At 31.3% G+C, this 21,015-nt stretch overlaps 2 protein-coding genes across 2 annotated transcripts; both read left to right on the top strand.

Annotated features, from left to right (window-relative positions):
- Positions 1–918: 918 nt before the first annotated feature.
- Positions 919–10,156, top strand: LOC25488097 (peroxisomal fatty acid beta-oxidation multifunctional protein MFP2). Its single transcript, XM_013607756.3, has 18 exons — positions 919–1,177; positions 2,472–2,543; positions 3,770–3,835; positions 3,925–3,978; positions 4,063–4,130; positions 4,220–4,301; positions 4,969–5,024; positions 5,141–5,443; positions 5,528–5,614; positions 6,743–6,917; positions 6,999–7,120; positions 7,226–7,389; positions 7,886–8,140; positions 8,221–8,342; positions 8,534–8,655; positions 9,041–9,189; positions 9,268–9,406; positions 9,777–10,156. The coding sequence occupies exons 1-18, from the start codon at positions 1,084–1,086 to the stop codon at positions 9,810–9,812; spliced, it is 2,166 nt and encodes a 721-aa protein (XP_013463210.1). The 5' UTR covers positions 919–1,083; the 3' UTR covers positions 9,813–10,156.
- Positions 10,157–14,363: 4,207 nt separating this feature from the next.
- LOC25488098 (bidirectional sugar transporter SWEET17) lies at positions 14,364–20,926 on the top strand. The gene is made up of 6 exons (XM_013607757.3): positions 14,364–14,552; positions 14,694–14,730; positions 14,833–15,043; positions 15,503–15,664; positions 19,940–20,059; positions 20,377–20,926. The coding sequence occupies exons 1-6, from the start codon at positions 14,519–14,521 to the stop codon at positions 20,551–20,553; spliced, it is 741 nt and encodes a 246-aa protein (XP_013463211.1). The 5' UTR covers positions 14,364–14,518; the 3' UTR covers positions 20,554–20,926.
- The last annotated feature ends 89 nt before the right edge of the window (positions 20,927–21,015 follow it).

Below are 21,015 nucleotides of genomic sequence, written 5' to 3' on the forward strand. Positions count from 1 at the left end.
TAACAAAAGTATACTCTAATAATTTTGATATGTGAGACTTTTAGTTGAAAATCCTTTAGGTTGAAGGGACATGACTAACTATGATATTGATAGTGAACCGGTATAAATCTTTGGTGTTATTCTCTTTCCATAAACTCTTTCTTTAGTTTTAATAAATTTTCATTATTAGTTAAAAAGAATTTTTATACATGCGTTTAACTTTTCTAACTAAACTTTAAAGAACAATTTTAAAAACCCATTTGATATCCCTCTAATTTCTTGTATTTTTTCACTATGCTAAGTACCTAGTGATATTCTCTCAAAAACAAAAAAAAATAGAGTACCTAATAATATCACACCACTAAATCATGTACACACAACAAAGATGCGATATGACAATACTTTTAAAATTCTCAAGAATTTTTCTGTCTACTACGGTTCGAGTGATTTATTTATTAAAAAGATTATTTAAATACATATATAAAAACCAATAATTTTGTTACTTTTAAAGTTTTTTGTTCCTTCTATAATATTATAAAAACCAATAATTTTATTACTTTTGAAGTTTTTTTCCTTCTATAGTTCTTACCTAGAATTAACAATATCTTATCCTTAACTATTTAACAACATCCTATTTTACACATTTTTCCCTCTATGTCTGTAATAAATTAAAAAATTTACAATAACAAAAATAATTAAAATTACATTAAATTCTGATCTTATCTTATCTACACAAATTACATATTGATAAAATTGAAGAGATAATTTACCATTGGTGGAAACTTACTACTCATAATAGCAGTTGATTTCTTTCTACATATGGAGGTAAAGTTACTATTTGGGGAAGATAATACATTCAGTAAGTAACACGTGCAGTTCAGTGATAGTGACATTGACCGCCATTTATATCTATCCTTTCTTGTTTTTTGGTATATATTTATACACATTCAATGACATTAATAATCTTTCCAACCAATTTTTAACTCTAACCAATATACAAATATCGTTTACGTCACTCTTGAAGAAAGGATCAACAGAATCAAATCAGAAGAAAGAAAATTCGTATATCCATATTGAAGGAAGAGAAAAAAGATAACTGAATCAATGGCGAAAGGACACACTGTTTTGGAAGTTGGAGCTGATGGTGTTGCCATCATCACCATCGTCAATCCTCCTGTCAATTCTCTCTCTTTTGATGGTACTATTCTTCTTTTTCATAGATCTGATTCATTGATCTTATGTATAAAAGTTTTTAAGTTTTACATATTTGTTTATTTTTTATTTGTTGGAATGATCTGATGCATGTTTGGTTTTACGGTGACGAATTTTGAATGAATTGGTTTTTGCAATTTTGGTTAAACTTGAAGGTTGAAAGTAAATTGGTGTTTGAATATATTTACGTAGAAGTGAATTGAACAATAGATGTTAGACCAATGATCAATTAGGGAGGTAAAAATTTCAAATTCTAGACAGAAGCTAGAGTTAATTATGATACGATGGAAAATCAATTCTATTCGAGAACACTAATTGCATGTTTGGATTCACGGTGAGATTGACAAAGTAAAGGTGAGCCACCTAATTTTGGTAAAAGCTACACTATGGAGATTAACAAAATCAAAGTGCCACTATAATTTTTTTTTTTTCTTTCAAACTCACCGCTCATCCAAATATAAACTAGGATTATGTTTCGTTTCACTTTTGGAGAAGTCAAAATTGATTTCAGAGGTGTAGAATTGATTTTGGATGTTCTCAAGTTGAATTGAATTTGCCTTTAGAATTGATTCTAACTTGAAACATATTAGCATCAACTTTTGTCTCTAGAATTGATTCTAACTTTAAACATATCAGAATCAACTTTAATATGATTCTAGAATCACTTTTGTCTCTTTTAAAATTGAATCAAGCATGCACTTGCATGTTTGGATTAGATTAGTTTAGATAAATATTCTTTTTATAACAAGTTAGATGTTTAACATTTCTTCTAAATTATTCTAAACAAACTGCAAATTATCTGTCATGCAAGCTCCATTGAACAAAATTACGCTCAACATCCCTGAAATTATATTTCATTGGTTGAGTTACTTCAGAATATGCATTTCATGACTCAATTGCGTCTCAAATGTGAGACAATTAATTTGATTAATAATATAATTCACATTCAGAATTCCACACACATGTAAGCTATGATGCATTGATTGACACTGACATGTAGACATCGGAATTTAAGGAAATGGAAGTGTTGAATGTAATCTCGTGTATTAGTGTCAAGTTTGGTTGTATCGATGTCCGACACAGGATACACCTTTAATTTGAAGTCATGTATGTTCAATATTTTATGATATAAGATTTAAGAGGATATCCCTAGAAAAAAGATCTAAGAGACTAATATAACTACTTTGATCAAGTAACTCGTCTATTTACCTTTTATTTTCCATTACTCATGCTAAATTACATTTGTTCATTTGTCTGTCCTCCCCCCTCTCGCCCTATAGTGTTTCAGAGTTTAAAGGAGAGTTTTGACGAGGCTCACAAGAGAGAAGATGTCAAGGCAATTGTTGTTACAGGTATGCAAAGTGCTTCTGAAATTAACAGTTTATTATCCATGGAATGTTCAAAATTCAAACTTGATTACAATCATTAATTTTGTTTAGTTAAACAATATTGGTTTGGTAACTTTGAGTAGAAATGTAGAAAGCGGCTATAAGGTGTTGTTTTGAAGTGGAAAATGGAAATGAATCATCGTTTGGTCATGTAAAATCTCAACAGGGGAGAAAATAGACATGACAATATCAACCAACAGCTGTCTAGGTGAGGTTGAGTATATGGATCGTTGGTCAATAATGCCTTGTTTAAGGGGGAGAAGATGCATAGCCAATTTGAATAATTTTAAATAAGAAAAGAAAATGTCATTGAGGCAACATGTTAGACAACAGTCACAAACCTCTTAAGTTTTTATATAATTAGACATTTAGGGCCGGTTTAGTTTCTAAAAACATTTTCAATTTTTACTTTGTATGTGAGTGGTTGGAGTAACATTTGGCTATGAATTTTCCTTTTTAACTGAGAAGATTAGAGAGAATGCATTTCCAGAAAAAGGGAAAACAATGTTTTGAAAGTTTTCAATTTATTTTTAAAATACATTTTCAAAGACTTTCTTAATACCTTCTCTAATGTTTATTTTAACTCATAAGTCAACTGACCCTTAACTATTCATCCTCGTCATAATTGGAGATAGACACATGTAGTCCAAATAAGAGAAAATCAATTATTTGGCCCACTTAAAGCATTCACCGGCAGGAAAGATAGACCATATAGAAAATAGTCTAATAGTCCGAGGTAAAGAGAAACTGTGGAAAAATATAGGCCAAAACGTTGCGGGGGATTTTGATTTAATGTTCTATCACCATATTTGAGTTATGACTGGATATTTTGGCATAATTTAATTTATGTAGCCGACTCCACTTAGTGTATAGAAAGTTTTATCGACAGTAATTTGGGAAAAATCTTAAAACTTGGTTGTCTTTGTTGTTGTTACCCCTAAAGCTCATTGTTGTTTTGATCTTTGACTGTATATCAGAATCTTAATTATATAAGCATCAATCACCCAATTTTTGTTTTTAACTAGCATAGATTGTTCAAACTAGAGTAATTTTTACGGTATGCTTTTAACATTTTGAGCAATGCTTAAGTGTGTCTGTAAAGAGCAAAAGTCAAGAAGAAAAAAGGAAACATAAATCAAACAGCACTCAAGTCGAGGTCCTCATATCTGAATATTTTGTTACTGTATCAGGTGCAAAGGGCAAATTTTCTGGCGGTTTTGATATTAATGCATTTGGCCTAATACAAAAGGGATTAGGTAATTTCTTCTGTTTTTTTTTTTGTTTTTCCGTTTTAGTAAATGTACTTACTTGCACTCATTTTCTAATTCTTCCTGGCCATATATAGGGGATACAAAGCCTGGTTTGATATCAATAGAACTCCAAACTAATACTATAGAAGGTACAATTTCTTTAAAGTTTTCTTTGTAACTCATTTGTCATTGTATTCTATTTTGATTTTGAATCTTCTCATTTCATCTTTTAGCGGGAAGGAAGCCTACGGTTGCTGCCATTGACGGCCTTGCCTTGGGTGGGGGTTTAGAGCTTGCAATGGTATAAGTTGTCCAGTGTTTAGAGTAAGGAATTTTTATGTTTTTTTCTTTTTCTTTTTTACAAAATATTATCCTTTCTTCTTCTAACAGGCATGCACTGCACGGATATCAACCCCCAGTGCTCAGCTAGGTTTGCCTGAACTTCAACTTGGAGTAATTCCTGGAGGTGGAGGTATGAATGCTTCGATTGTTAGTTTTACTAATTCCTCTCTAATTTTGTCATGTTTATTTATTAGAATTCTGTCGATGTTACTTATTATTCTTTTCTTTTGACTCCATCAACATATTTTTGTAGTTTATTTAAATATCCAAATTGAATGTATTGAGAGTAAATGAAGAAAAAGTTGAAATGCATTATTAGTAGTATTCAAACCTAAATTATGCATTTTGACACGATTGTAGTCATAATGAGGGATGTTTTTCTGGTGAATGTATCCTTAGGAGTTAAGGACAAGGTCAAGATGGAAAGTACTGTTGAATTTGATGGTCTTAAGAACTATGCTAGCTTTAATGAACTTATGATTTTTTTATTATCTAAGCTTTTTATGTTGTAAATATTTGTATCATTACGTAATTTTTTGTTGTTATAGACCTGTACGTGGTTGTGTGTGCTAATTAAGTCCCTTACCAGAGATCATGGTGAAAAGTCTTATTATGTTAGTTAGGCCCTGCATAATCAACAACATTAAAAAGGGTTAGGCCATGAATAACAATGCAAAGGCTTGCAAGTCATGGGCTTATGACAATGCTCTTATCTTAAAAAATTGAATAAACTGGTATGAGGTACTAATTTTTTTTTAACAATTCCATTTTAACTCGGCATTTGTAAATTGTCTTAGGTACGCAGAGACTTCCTCGTCTTGTTGGCCTGGCAAAGGCACTTGAGATGATGCTGGTATGCTACAATTTATGCTTCCTTTTTCGTAGAAAATATGTAAAATGTAATTTCAACACGCCTATCCAGTGGTTGAGATTTAACTTTTTAGCACTTCTTGATTTTTACAATTGAAGACCTCAAAGGCAATCAAAGCGGAGGAAGCTCATAGTTTGGGGCTTGTAGACGCTTTAGTGTCACGTGATAAGTTGGTGAGCGCTGCTCGCCAATGGGCTCTAGATATCGTGGACCGTCGACGACCATGGGTTGCTAGTCTTTACAAGACTGACAAAATAGAATCCCTTGGGGAAGCAAGAGAGATATTGAAGTTTGCCAAAACTCAAGCGCAAAAACGGGCTCCTAATCTTAAGCACCCTTTGGTTTGTATTGATGTTATTGAACATGGAATAGTCGCTGGTCCCCGTGCAGGACTCTTGAAGGTTGTCACATGTCTGCATTTATTCTTTTTACTATTGAAATTGTTGTTGCCCAAATCTGGATGATAATGTATCTAACCTTTGCAGGAAGCTGAAGCCTTTGAAGGACTGGTGGCCTCGGATACTTGCAAGAGCTTGATTCACATATTTTTCTCTCAACGAGGAACATCTAAGGTTTGTAGACATTATTTGTCTGAGTTTTACCTGTTTCTCTCCCCTTTTGATAGAGGGAGAGGCCTCAAGGTACTAGTTGTTAATTAGTTGTTAAGGAGGGGAAAATGTTTGTGTAATAGCTTATAAAAGCACATTTTAAACCTGGTTACATAGAATTCAAACTTTGTCAATTTTCTCTTTTTGTAGAACTTCTGAGGTGAGATAAACTGTTGCCAGATGTTTAGTTTTCCTTCTAATTTAGTTGTGGCCAGTCAAAAGGTCAAATATATATTGTTGATTAAGGTTCATAAAAATGTTAAGAGCTAAAGACCATAGCAAGCTATCACATTCAAAGAGAGCAACTGAAGTTCAACAAGATATATCATGTGTGATAGGACTCTTATTGAGAAGGTGAGCTTGAAGAGACAGTTAGCACAGAAGTTATTATTGTTAAGACCCATAGTATGGAGAGTTTTTGTTAAGAGAAATAGAGAAGTACAAAATTGGAACGTTCATGTGACTGAGTGAGAGTAAGAGGAGAGAAGTGTGAATTGAATTGTGCAAGGGAAATTCTGTTATAAGGAGGTTGAAGGAAGAGAGAAAGGTATCAAGAAGAATCATACAGTTTATTTGGGGCAGAGAGAATTTGTTATCTGAAGGAGCTTAGTTCTGTGGACAATAGGATCTTCATTATATTGTATTTTTCTTTGATTTTCATAAATAATACACTCTTTATCTTCCATTGTTGCTTTGTTTTCTTCCATTTACTGTTGTAATCCGGGTTCGCATCAATGTGGTTGTTAGTTCATAGTTATTCATTGATGCTTAAATTTATAGTATTGATGTTTTCGGATTTATATTTCATTTAAACAGTTTCAATTTTATACTGTTTAAAAACTTTAGAAATTGAAATTTGTGAATCCTAACCACTTTAAATTATGCCTGTAATGCATATCTTTAATTTGTTTAGTAGAATTTTCTGGCTTGTTTTGGGGGTTTTATAGTGTCAATAAAGTATCCTCAAAGGTAGCATATTAATATTAATTGTGATAAAAAGTTAGAACCTGAATTAGCTATTCTGTTCCCTAGTACTTTCTTTTCAGAAGTTCCGTATATATGAAATTTTTCAACATTTCCTCGCATGAACAGGTACCTGGGGTTACCGATCGTGGATTGGTTCCTAGACAAGTGAAAAAGGTTGCAATCCTTGGTGGAGGACTAATGGGCTCCGGAATAGCAACTGCTTTAATTCTTAGTAACTATCCTGTTATCTTGAAAGAAGTAAATGAAAAATTCTTGGAAGCAGGTGTTAATAGAGTTAAAGGTGAGAAAAGATCCTTGTAAATTGGTTCTTGATGCTTAAATTTAAAAATTTATAACTCATATAGCACTTTTTTTTATGCAGCAAATTTACAAAGCCGTGTCAAGAAAGGACAAATGACTAAGGAAAAATTTGAAAAAACCATATCTCTTCTCAAAGGTACCATTGACTATGAAAGCTTCAAAGATGTGGACCTGGTTATAGAGGTACTTGAAGCGAAATCCTAATATTAATTTGTTTGTTGATTGTTGCAATTGCGCTTTATTCAGAACACCTTTGTAGATTATACATTATTGGTTATGTTCCGACAGGCTGTTATTGAGAATGTTGTCTTAAAGCAACAGATCTTTGCTGACCTTGAAAAGTATTGTCCTCCTCATTGTATACTTGCAAGTAACACTTCCACAATCGACTTGAACCTGATTGGAAAGAATACTAAATCTGAAGACCGGATTGTTGGAGCCCATTTCTTCAGGTATTATTATTGGTGTTCACTCTTCATTAACTATTATATTTTGGATTTACTTGGTATGCATTGTCAGTGAAAAAGATTTTTTACACAGTCATTCAATTATAATCGTTGGATACTAAATATGTTTGAATTTAGTATTGACTATTTTAAAAGTCAAAGATAGCACTGATTGTAATTGATTGACAATGTAAAAAGTTGTCCATAACGGATTATAATTCAATGACGGTGTAAAAAATGTTTTCACTTACACTGAATACCAATTATTGGTGTTCACTCTTCATTAACTATTATATTTTGGATTTAATTGGTATGCATTGTCAGTGAAAAGATTTTTTACACTGTCATTCAATTATAATCGTTGGGTCACTACATATATTTGAATTTAGTATTGCCTATTTTGAAAGTAAAAGATTCCACTGGCTGTAATTGATTGACAGTGTAAAAAGTTGTACACTAACAGTATATTTATGACTGAAAAATTCTATGGTTGCCTCTACAGCCCGGCACATGTTATGCCACTTCTGGAGATTGTACGTACTAAGCAGACATCTCCACAAATAGTGGTTGACTTGCTAGATATCGGAAGGAAGATAAGGAAAACTCCAGTGGTAGTTGGAAATTGTACTGGATTTGCTGTTAATAGGATGTTCTTCCCATATACACAAGCAGCCATGTTTCTTATTGAACATGGTGCCGATGTTTATCAAATTGATAAGGCAGTAACCAAGTTTGGAATGCCCATGGGACCTTTCAGGTATTAATACTTGGAAAATTTATTGATATCCATATTCACTTGTCTTAAGAGTTTAATACATCATACATCTTCTAATGAAGGTTGATTGACCTCGTTGGTTTTGGCGTGGGGGTTGCAACTGCCATGCAATTTATTGAGAATTTCCCTGAGCGAACTTACAAATCAATGATCCTTCCACTTATGCAAGAGGATAAAAGAGCAGGTGAAGATAAAAATCTCATGCACTAATTACTTGTATCAATTGAAAACTTGAGATGTTGTGAAATATAATTACTTAACGATAACAAGCTCAGGCATTATTTCAAAAAAATAAAAAATAACAAAAGCTCAGGCGTGTTTCCACTAAAAAGTCGCCGAGTTATGTGTGAAACTATTAACCTGTGCTTTTAACAGGTGAAGCAACTCGCAAAGGATTTTATTTGTATGATGATAAACGTAGGGCTAATCCTGATCCAGAGTTGAAGAATTATATTGAGAAGTCTAGGAACATTTCTGGTGTTACTGTGGATCCTAAGGTATTCTACCCGTCTAACTAATTTATACTCCCTTCCATTCCATTTTAACCGCCGTTTTTGTAGAAAATTATTGTTTATATACATTTGTCATTTTCAAAGTTCAATGTAACGTTAACTGTTATTTTGTCAATAATACCCTTAACTGTTTATTCCAGAGAGATAAATAGATGAAATAAGATAATAAATACTTAAGAGTATTATAGGAAAAAGACATAATTTCATCAAAAGTAACAAAATTTTTTGGTATGTGTAAATAACCTTGAAAAGACGACTAAAAAGGAAGTGAGGAAGTCCGTTTTTACTTGACTGTTGTTTGAGAAACACAAATTGTGTTCATTACAAATTCCACTTGATCTGATCTTGTTAAATTTGGCAAACTGGACAGCTTGTAAAACTATCAGAAAAGGACATCATAGAGATGATCTTCTTTCCTGTGGTGAATGAGGCTTGCCGGGTTCTTGATGAAGGCATTGCAGTTAAAGCAGCAGATCTTGATATTTCAGCTGTTATGGGAATGGGCTTTCCACCTTACAGGTTTGTCTCATCCATTATTATTTTTTACACTCAAAAGTTTGTGCTTCTTGTTCTGACTTTAAGGGTTAACTTAATTAGGGGAGGTATCATATTCTGGGCTGACTCTCTTGGATCCAAGTACATATACTCAAGGTTGTCTGAATGGTCAAAACTATATGGAGAATTCTTCAAGCCCAGTGCCTATTTGGCTGCAAGAGCTGCCAAGGGGATTCCATTGGTAAGAAATCTAAGATCATGTGTTGTTTATTTAATTTATGGATCATATACTTGCCTCTTAGGATGCATTTTAGTACTGTTTACCCAATTGCATTGTCGATTTGGTCATTGCTGTTGGAGTAGGATGGTCTTGCTGGGTTATTGTTTTGAGAATCATTTCAACAATGCATTGCACCTACAGATATTATAATCCCTTCAACTGAGACCTTGTGTTGAATAACTATGATATCCGAAAAAATGATGGGGTTTGAGGGGACAATGGTAGCAATGACATCAACATGGAAGTCATTGCATGATTTTTCGACCCCATGAAGCTTTCATTTGTACCATATATTGCACCCTCTAATGGCATCTTTACTTTCATGTTGCAGGGTGCCTCGGTGGAGCAAGCGCAGTCAAGATTATAAGATTCAATAGCACATTCAGACCAAAAAATAAAAAAGATTCAAAAGCACGTTACATGTTTTTTTATCAGATTTTCTTTCCCCTTTCAAACGATAGGAACATAATTCAAAAAGAGCCAAATCTCTAAAATCTCTTCCAAGAGATTAATCTGTGTGTTAGTTTCTTGTCACTAGCAGCAAGAGCTTAATAATGAAAATGAAGAAGAGTTAGATTAAATGATTTCTTGTTAGAGGATTATGGAATTGCCAGTTTGAGTATCATTTCTTCATTGCTTCTCTAAGTTTGCTGTTGCTGAGAATTTTTATTGCAATATTTGATGATAATCCAACAATTATGCTTGTCAAAATCAAAATCCAACTTTTAACCTTTTAGGTATTTTTCCCAGTCTTTGAATTGCTGAAATTAATTATGAACGAATTGGCTGTTTGCAAGTGGAACAATAACAGGGTAGAAAACTTTTAAGGTTTAGATTCTACATTTCTCAGAAGAAATGGAGATATCCATAATATGACTTAAAGATGTATATACATTTTTTTAAGCTGGTGATATAATTACACGTTTAAAATATCCAAACCTCTGATATAGTTAGGCTTTTATATAATCCTTACTTAGAACATAGACCCATGGAACCTGGTTAAACATGTCAATGTAAAAAGAATAAAAACTGGTTTATCTCGAAAATGAATTGCTTTAAGCATGTCAATCTTATGCAAATACATACAATAGGGTTTGATTCTAAATTTCATAAATATTTTATTGCATAGACAAAAATGGGTTTTGTGTGGATAAATGGTAAATGATGAATTGCTAATGATGTGTCCAAGATAATGTCAATGCAAGCATGTTCATGAATATGACCACCTCCACCTGTAAAGTTGGCACGCTTCTACCAGGCCAACTCCATTAGGTTAGCAATATATACCACTTAATGTTATAGAATATGAACTTCAAATAAACATGCAAAATAAATTTAAAACTTAGTCATGTATGAGACAGGTTGAGGAATGCAAACACTAACCTAAACATGTGTGAGGTGAACTTGTTTGTTATACTTTTTTAAAAATGATTTTCAAATATATGGTGATCAAACTCCACTTTTCTAAACAATGGGAGACTAACTAGATAATGGGTTTAAAGGTTTTATCACTTATATAGTGATCAAACTCCACTTTTTTAAACAATGTGAAATTTATAACTCACACTTGCTATACAAAAACTTTCCTGCAAGTGTGATCCATCAATTCAATATGCTCTCCCCAAGGAGAAGCTTTTTCACCCCCACACACTTGAACTTGTGCTGTTGTTGTCGTTGTGCATTCAATGGAATCCACTACTAGAACACCATGCTATGAAGACTTTCAACGCATGAAGTCAGTCGAACCACGACTCTAATATCATTATTCGGTCATGAAGGAGTTCGTGGAAATAGGTTTATGGGTTCTCTATGTTATAAACTGTTCAAACTTCATTTTTTTAAGCAAGGTGAGGCTTCTAACTCACACTTGTTAAACAACAATTCGAAATTTTTCTAAAGACAATTTTTAAATAAAGTTTCAAATGAAAAATCATTTTAAATATTTTCTCATAGAATTATTGTAAGTATTTCATCCATTTGCTACAATTTTTTTGGGATAAATAAATTTCAAAAGATGTTTAAAATGAGAAGCTATTTTCAGTAACCTATAAATAACATTTTCGTGAGACATCTTTTTGAAAAAATATGTGATTTCTTTTATGTTAAAATCTCTATCAATGAATAACTAAGTTTGATGTCTAAATTACTATTTAAATTTATAACAAGTGGGTTCAAAATAACTTATATTATTTTTGAGCAAGTTCTCACAAAAATTGTTTAAAAATATAAAATAAAAAACACTTTTTTTAATCTATAAGAAGCATGTTTATAAATGAGACTTTTTTTTTTTTTGTCAAATTGTCAATTGGCTAAAATTTCACATCTAAGGTGAAAAATGGTATGTTTGGAGTTCGAACTACGGCCTCTCGCATATATTATGTAATGTTTCTATCAACTGAATTAAACTCACGGAGATCAATTATCTTTATTCTTAAGAAAATGTTAAAGAGTGCCCTTAAAGCATTGGTTAAGAGGACAAATTTAAAAATGTTGTATTGAAAATGGTGAAAAGTGATAGATTTAGCTTTTTAATAGTTAAAAAATTGTTAAATTCAATATAAATTTACCATTTTTAGTTTCCTTAACTAATGTCCTTAAGACACTGGTTAACATAAACTTTATTCTTATTCCACTGTGTATGTATATGTGACATGATCACATGTACCCAAAATACTCATTATAACAGGTAATCATTGTGTCCGATTTATTCCTCTAAAAAGATTTTATCAGATTTATTAGATTATCATCACCTCACCTATAGTATCAATGTGCTTTATATTTAACGGATAAAGATCGTCTTCATTTCTTTCATTTGAAGAGAAACATACACAAAAAGTTTGAAAGAACTATAAAATAAGTAGTGGTGAACTCACTGTCTATGTTTTATGTTTATCTCTTTAAAAATAAAGAGGATTCTAACTCGTATTCACTTAGGGTGCGATTGATTCCTTGAAAACTAAGGGACATGACTCGAGTTGTATCATGTTTGATTTAAAAATTGGTCATGTAACTCAATAAAATGTGAACATATGATTATTTTATCATTTAAAAAATACTTAAGAGAAAAAGAGAATATGTTAGATGTTATTTTATCATTTAAATTCCAATCACGACATCCTTTCTAACAAATTTGATATTTTTATTGATTGAGTTAGAATTCGTAGACAATGCGCTTATCGTTTTATTCATGTAAAGTTACATTTATAGTCTCTTAACTTAACTTCAGATAACAATTTGATCTTTTATCATTTCCCATTGCAATTTTTCTCTTTCGGTCGATTTACATATGTATTTTCAAATTTGAAATCTAATATTCATATGCAAAAATAGATGAAAGACCTTAAATTTAAAAACTAGAAGCCACATAAAAGAAAATCATGAATTTGAAACTTAAAAATACATATGTAAATAGATCAAAGAAACAAAAATGCAATGAAAAAAAGATAAATAACCAAATCGTTGTCTGAAATTAAGTTAAAATCCTCCTTTATAATTTTTCTTTTATTCTTTTTTTTTGCGCAACTTCATAGACTAATCCCTCGAGCATTGTGGGACTCAAATGGGCGGCAAGTTCTCTCTAAGAATTTTAACGTTGCTGCATGTTCAAGACTGAATTCAAACTCAGGACCCTGGTTAGGCTAGAAAAAAGATCCGTTTCATCTCAATTAATATTTTTGACAAACAAACCAATAACAATTATTAATGGTAGGACCACCCTTTCAAAACAAAATTATTTTTGGTAGGACCATAGCTTTTTCAATCAGGGTCAGCAGGGTGGTTCACTCTATCATTCGTTGCACGGATAACACGTGATTGAATAAAAAAGAAAAATTTATTGATGTCTAATTAAGAGCTAACCTATTCTCTTTTAATTAAATTTTTGGTCTTATAAAGTTTTGTTTTTAATCTCTATAAAGTAAATTATATTTTTTCGTCTTTACAAAAATTTTCATTAGTGCTTTTAGTCCTTAGAAATTTTCCGTCAATATTTTTAGTTCTTATCAAAAATTCACATCAATATTTTTGGTCCCTAAAATGCTTAAGGAAAATGTCACAAAGACTAAAAAGTATGATTTTATTTTGTAGGGACTAAAAACAAAACTGTGAATATTTATAGGAACTAAAAACTTAATTAACCATTTTCTTTTTAGTATTTTTTAAATGATAAAATAATCTTACTTTATTTTATACTCAATGACATTAATCCTTTAATTATTGATTATTTACAAGTTGATATTCTTAATTAGTAACTTTTAAAAAGATACTGTAAAAAAAACACTTTTATAAAGAGACTGCTGAGAAAATAAAAATAAAAATGATTTCATTTCATTGAAATTCACATCTATTATTTACTATGAATAAAAAAAATGAAAAACCTGTTATTTTTTGTAGTTGAGTTTTTATGTCTTTGTGTATTTTTATTGACAACCGTAGAAATTAATTAATCAAATAAGATAAAGATTATAATGTACAACAAAACTTTTTTATAAGATTTAAAATGTTACATTTTTATGATCAATTATTTTTTTTGAAAGAAAGAATTTTTATGATCAAATTTGAATCCATAATCTCTTGTGATGCAAAATGAAACTCGAACATCAAATCTCTTCAATCACTCGAGTCATGCGATTTGATTTCTTTTTCTTTTTTTTTCATAAGAAAAAAATTATGTTTTCCTTAAAATAAAATAAAACAATGTACAGAAATACGGATTTGTCTAAAAAACTATTTATTGCTACTAGTATGTAGTATTGATTAATTTTTTTGTTGACAAAAGTATTAGTTTAATCTTATTAATTAAAAAAGTGAAAGATTTGTACCCAAAAAGCTTTTTAAAAAGGGAGAACAAATATTGAGAGATAAAATAATATATATAAATAGAAAGAGAAAATACATTTGCCATTAAAATAGAAAAAAATGCAAAAATATCATTGCTTCTTTTGATTTCTGTCCAGACAATAAAAAAACTCTTCTTTCCACCTTATTCTCACTCTTCTGCCTAGCCATAAATATGCACACCAAAAGAAGAAATTGAAACTACTCATTCATATAATCTTGTTTCTTAGTTTCCTAATGGCAGATCCAAGTTTCTTTGTTGGAGTTATAGGTAACACATGCATATGATGAATACCCTTCTATTCATTCCTTTTCACTCTTTTGCACTAACCTTAATGGTTCCAATCTTTATTGATCCATGCCCAAAAATGGAAATTTCATATATGACTTTTTTCTTAATTTGTTTCTACAGGTAACATCATCTCAATTCTCATGTTTCTTTCTCCTGTGTAAGCTCTTTACACTCTACACAACTTTAATTAATTATTTGTAAATTATTGTCTCAATTTTCCTAATGGATAATATTTGTGTAATTAAATTAAACAATGCAGACCAACATTTTGGAGGATAATAAAGAAGAAATCTACAGAAGAATTCTCTAGTTTTCCTTACATATGTACATTGCTTAACTCATCCTTGTGGACTTACTATGGAACTATAAAAGCTGGAGAATACCTTGTGGCCACTGTTAATGGCTTTGGCATTGTGGTGGAGACAATCTACATTCTTCTATTTCTCATATATGCACCCCCAAAAATGAGGGTACGAATATCACTTTTACAAAATCAAATTAATTTATTAACATAAAAGATTAAATTAATTTTTTATTTTGAAGTCTATGATACTTACAGATGAAATTAGAAACAAATTTTATTGTTTTGTCTTTAATTTTTTGTTGTTACTTCAATTTTTCTCTAACTCTTATAATTTTATACAAAACTGAGAAATTATTAATTTTTTTTAAGAAGAGAAATTATTAATAATTATACTAATGACACTTTACAATGTTCCAAGGATATTTGAATTATCTTTAAAAACAAAAAAAAAAAAATTGAATTATGTTGCTTGAATTTATACGCTCAGACTCTTATTATTGATCTGACACTCGTGTACCTCTCTCTACTATAATATTATTATATTTTTTTCTAATTTGATTAAAAATATTTTTATGAGACTAATTTGATTGATAGTAATCAAACATATATGGTTGATTAAATTCAGGTGAAGACTGCAATTCTTGCTGGGATTTTGGATGTGTTGATCTTGGCGGCAGCAGTGGTTACAACTCAATTGGCATTGGAGGGAGAAGCTCGTAGTGGTGCTGTTGGTATCATGGGTGCAGCTTTGAACATTCTTATGTATGGCTCACCTCTTGCTGTCATGGTAAGTTTCTGAAGCTTTCTATAATTATTCATGTTTGTCTTATCTCTTTGTAATCATCTATATTCATTAGAATAATTTATAACACTGGCAAATCTAGCATCCATAAGAGATTTCATGTTTTAGTCCAATCAAGGTGATCTTAGTTATAACTGTGTTGTATTAACTGGGAGGAGGACCAACTATAGATTGTTCATACACTGATAAAAAGACGAAAAATAAAATCTGTATTCAATTTTCTATTTTGAGACGAAATAAAAAAGAAATTTCATATTTGTTGTTTTACTCTTCTAAATTTTTGTGGCAAATATGATGGACAACCAATTTCAGGCTCCTTAAATCTTCTTGAGTGTCTATAGAGATACTTGAAAGGTCATGTATGAAAAAGAAAAATGATTAATATATGTGGTTCTCCTTATTTTTTAACATGATATAGTTTTTCATTAGGGGGAACTTCATATCATAAATGGTAGGTACTCTATTAGTACTGTCCCACGGGGCACATTTTTTTCTGAAATAGTAGCTGTTTTGTTTCATGTTGACAATGCTTGCTTGCTTGATGGAACAACTAATCTAACACTTGCACATGCCATCCATCACACAGCTATGTAGAATTTAATTTTACACGTGTGTATTTAAAATGGTCGGTATACAAACAAGCATGTATATTATCTCCACAAAAAAAAAAAAAAAAAAAAAAATTAACTCTTTGCTAAATGATAGCAACTTTTGTCAACAAGTACAACATATAGCTATTTTCTTTTTTTACCAAAGCATATCTAAACAAAGTATTCTCCCCCACACCACAAAGTGTTCAGAGAGTTGGCAACACCACTCTCTCCAAGAAAAAATAACTTGAGTTTGATTATTTGAGTGAGCCATTTCAACTCATATAAAAACATCGATGTCCCATTCTCGGATCAAGAATTAATCTTACTTTATGTTCAAATTGCAAAGTTATAGACATACTTTAGGGTGTCTATTGAGTTACCAAAAAAAACACTCTCACACACCTCGTTTATCTCTTGTCTATCTCTCTAGTCTTTTTATTCTCTTATTAGTATATCAAGTGTGAGTAGGAGTCTTATGTTGTTTGAAAAAGTGGATGTTGAACAATATATAAATGAGAGGATCCATATACCCAATATCTTAAAGTTTTACATTTAGACGTGGTATTTGATTCCACTTGTGTGATTGCTCAAAGTCTAATATGATAATTCCATAGGCTCCCCCATGACTCAACATATCTCTCTCTCTCTCACCCCCCTCTCCCCCTGTTGGAGCTTACACACACTTTGAGCCAAAGAGAGAACGAGAAGAACAAAAGAGGTAGGGAAAGTCTTTAAGTTTTTGATTATGCAACTTAACTTCTCATTCATAATCTCAATATGTACTTATACATCTTAGTATAGTTGGGTTTACAAGTCATTGGATAAGCCCAATACAACATAATCACCTTATTTAGTTAGTTGCTTACACGCCAAGCAACCTAACTAACTTAATAAGTCAGTTACTTGTGGGTCAAGTAACTTAACTGACCTAACTAATTGGTTGAATTACATATAATTCAATAGTATTCAATATTATAAGCCTATTAATTTAAATTATATTTGAACAACTCTACCCTCTCTTAATATCCCCCCCCCCATCCCTCCTATCTTAAAGTGAATGTCATTGTATTGTATTTTAGTCAGAGTATTTGAAGGGGTTGAGATTTGCCGCAGTCACTATCTACATGCAATAAGCGATTGTGTGGCCTTTCCATCGAAATTAGATGGTTCAATTCTCAAATTCTAGATAATTTTAATTTCAAAATAAATCAAAATATGTTTGAAGTTTGAACTGCCCAACCTCGATCGGACAGTGACACAATCATAATTGCGTTGTAGTAAATCCTCAATTTCGTTTTTTCATAACTTCTGACATCTCCACCAAATAATGCACCCTAATATTTTGTTTTAACTTGAGTCAGTTACTTGTGGGTCAAGTAACTTAACTAACCTAACTAATTGGTTGAATTGCATTTAATTCAATAGTCATTCAATATTATAAGCCTACTAATTTAAATTATATTTTAACAACTCTCTCCTTTCTCAATCTCCATCCATTCCCTATATCCCCCCCTCCCTCCTGTAAAGTGAAAGTCATTGTATTGTATTTGAGTCAGAGTATTTGAAGGGGTTGAGATTTGTCGCAGTCACTATCTGCATGCAATAAGCGATTGTGAAGCATTACCATCGAAATTAGATTGTTCAAATCTCAAATTCTCGATAATTTTAATTTCAAAAGAAAATCAAAATATGTTTGAAGTTTGAACCACCCAACCTTGATCGGACGGTGACACAGTCATAATTGTGTTGCAGTAAATCCTGAATTTCGTTTTCTCGCAACTTCTTACCCCTCCACCAAATATTGAACCCTAATTATTTTGTTTTAACTTGAGTCATTGTTAAGCTATTGTGGCCAATGTCGCACCGTGACCGAGGTCATTAATAGCAACAACCACCTCCCCTTACCGTAAAATAAAAACATCCTCTTCTTTCATCACCCCCACATCCCTTAGTCTTTGGGTTTTTGACTTTGTTACCATCTTATAAATTGTGGTTGGCTCTAACACAATCCTACAAAACCGACTTATAAGGTGATGAGTACATCTCTTTATAAATTCTTATCAAGAGTCTTATTTATCTGATGTGGGACTTCGGTTTTTCCCAATAAATATCTGTCATTGTTAGGCTACTGAGACAAGTATCATTCTTAAGCTATTGTTTGTTAGTACAACGAAAATCAATTCAGTTTGTGTTTAAAAAGGCGGTGCGGTTAGACAATTTCATAATGTATATATCTAAATGCTAGAAAATCGTTGTTAATGAATTTCAAAGTCATAGTTAATTGTGCTCATTCGATAGTCAATGAATTGAGACACTTTTGCGGTAAAAATTGAGCTACAAAATGGAAATTCTAATTTTCACGATGACAATTGTATTAAAACACGATAATTTGTCCACCATCATATTTTGAAACATACACTTCATAATTTTTTTTTTAATTTAATGACATTTTTGTGAAGAAGGTAAAGGAATTATATTAAAAAACCAACACAAGCTCCTCTAACACAAGATGTACCAAAGAAAACTAAAGTATCCAGAAATTACAATAAGACAATCCACAGGCTACCACAAAGTAGTCAAGAAAAATAAAATTATATTACAACCTGAAAACATATTAAAGGATTTAACCTCCAAACCGAATACTCAAAATCAAAAATATAATAATACGATTTAAGCCACTAAAATGCTTGGAGTTAACTTTTTCAATAAAGATAGAAGTTGTTCCGATTTATTGTGAAATTGCCTCATATTGCGGTCCTTCCAAATAGTAAAAAGAGCTGAAATCCAAATGATATTAAAAGATAAACGAGACTTGTTGGAGAAACCCCCAAACCTCCCAACTGAAGAAAAATGCTCAAATAAGGAACCTTGAAGAGCCGTTGAGATGCCTAACCATCCGATATTAAAATCTAGAGTTGACCATAAAAAGCACAAGAAAAGAACAAATGATCATGATTCTCAACCTATCCGCAAGCGGCCAAACAAAAAGAATCATTATAATCCAAGATATTTCTCCTAAAGAGATTCATCTTAGTTGCTAATTTATTCTGGAACAAACACCAAATAAAAATATTGATCGTAAGCGGAATTTGCTTAAGCCATAAAACATGATTGCAGCGGTCATCAACTATCACATCCAAACTAATCAAATGTTTATAAGCACTTTTGACCATGTACCTGTGAGAAAAATGAAGCTTCCAAATCTACTTGTAAGACCCAACAACCTTCAAAACCACAAGTGAAAGCTGCTACGCACACTCCCTCACCAACCTCTTCTCCCACACAAACAATCACCTTATCCACTTCCACGCCTCACCATTAACCTCTCAACCCAAAGAGAACATCTCCGCAACAGTGGCTCATTTATTAATATCAAGATAAAAAAAAACTGGCATATCTAGAAAAGACAACATTTTAGTTGTTTATTGCCTTGATAAATGATTTTTGAGAAGAAACTGTTTCAATTTATAAGAATAAATTATAGTTTCTTGAAATTTGTGGACTAAAGTGCCCAATATTTCCAATTTAGATTTCAAAATGATGATTTATTTGTTAGCAATGTACTTTGTTAAATTTTCTTTTATAGATAAATTGTATTTATTTTTTTTACCAAAAATTGTATTGTCTTGTTACTAATATATGTACTGTATTTGGTTGTAACTTTCAGAAAACAGTGGTGAAGACAAAAAGTGTGGAATATTTGCCATTTCTTCTTTCCTTTTTCTTCTTTTTAAACGGCGGCGTTTGGTTGTTATACGCTGTTCTTGTTCGTGATTCCATTCTTGGGGTAAGCTGGTTTGCACCATATGCTCTTATTATCTTGATGAATTTTTTCTACACGTTTGAGGTTAATCACATTAAAAAATGTGATTAATTAACTAGTGGTTAATTCAACAACATGATTATCCGCAATTTCACAATTTTTATAACCATAATTTTACATAATTTTACATGTGATTAACCAAGCGTTCGGACAAATTGAGTGTGCACGAACCATATTTTGTAATATGTGTATCCATAAATTTACTTTTACTTAAAAAATGAAACGCTAATCTTTCTTCAAAAGTACTAATCAACATCAACATTGTATGTAATAAATAACAGGTACCTAACGGTACTGGATTTGTACTTGGAGCTATACAGTTAGTGTTGCATGGAATCTACAGAAATGGAAAACAATCGAAGCATGTTTCAAACAAATTGGAAGAAGGATGGCAACATGAGCATCTCATCTCATCATCTACTACTCGATCACATGATAGAGAAAACTTACCTATCTAGTAATTTTGCTTTCAAGTTTCAAAGATATATATGCCGTTATTGTTTGATATTTTCTTTAGAATAGTCAATGATTTTCATTTGGTTGTATGATAAAATTAGAGTGAGTAATAAGTGTTTCAATATTTGTTAAAAAAAAAAAAAAAAGTGTTTCAAATTATACTATATTTGTGATAAATTAATGTTCTTGCTTTTCAAATTCGTAAATAAAAAATGAATTTTTATCCTCTCAAGAAAAAAATTATTTAATCATTTGATGTGTTACCTTATATGCCCAGATTATGGGAGCCTTGGTGGTGGTATATTTGAATTCAATCAAGAATGAATTATGTATAATCTCTCCAAAATTGATCTATGTTTAAATCAGAATTCTAAAGAATGCTTCACATCATAACCATGTATATTCATAATTATCTCACTGAGTTCCTACTAAACCATAAAGTGGCCTCTACCATACTTAATTTA

The sequence above is a fragment of the Medicago truncatula genome, chromosome 2 (assembly GCF_003473485.1).
Source record: "Medicago truncatula cultivar Jemalong A17 chromosome 2, MtrunA17r5.0-ANR, whole genome shotgun sequence".
NCBI classification, from domain to species: domain Eukaryota; kingdom Viridiplantae; phylum Streptophyta; class Magnoliopsida; order Fabales; family Fabaceae; genus Medicago; species Medicago truncatula.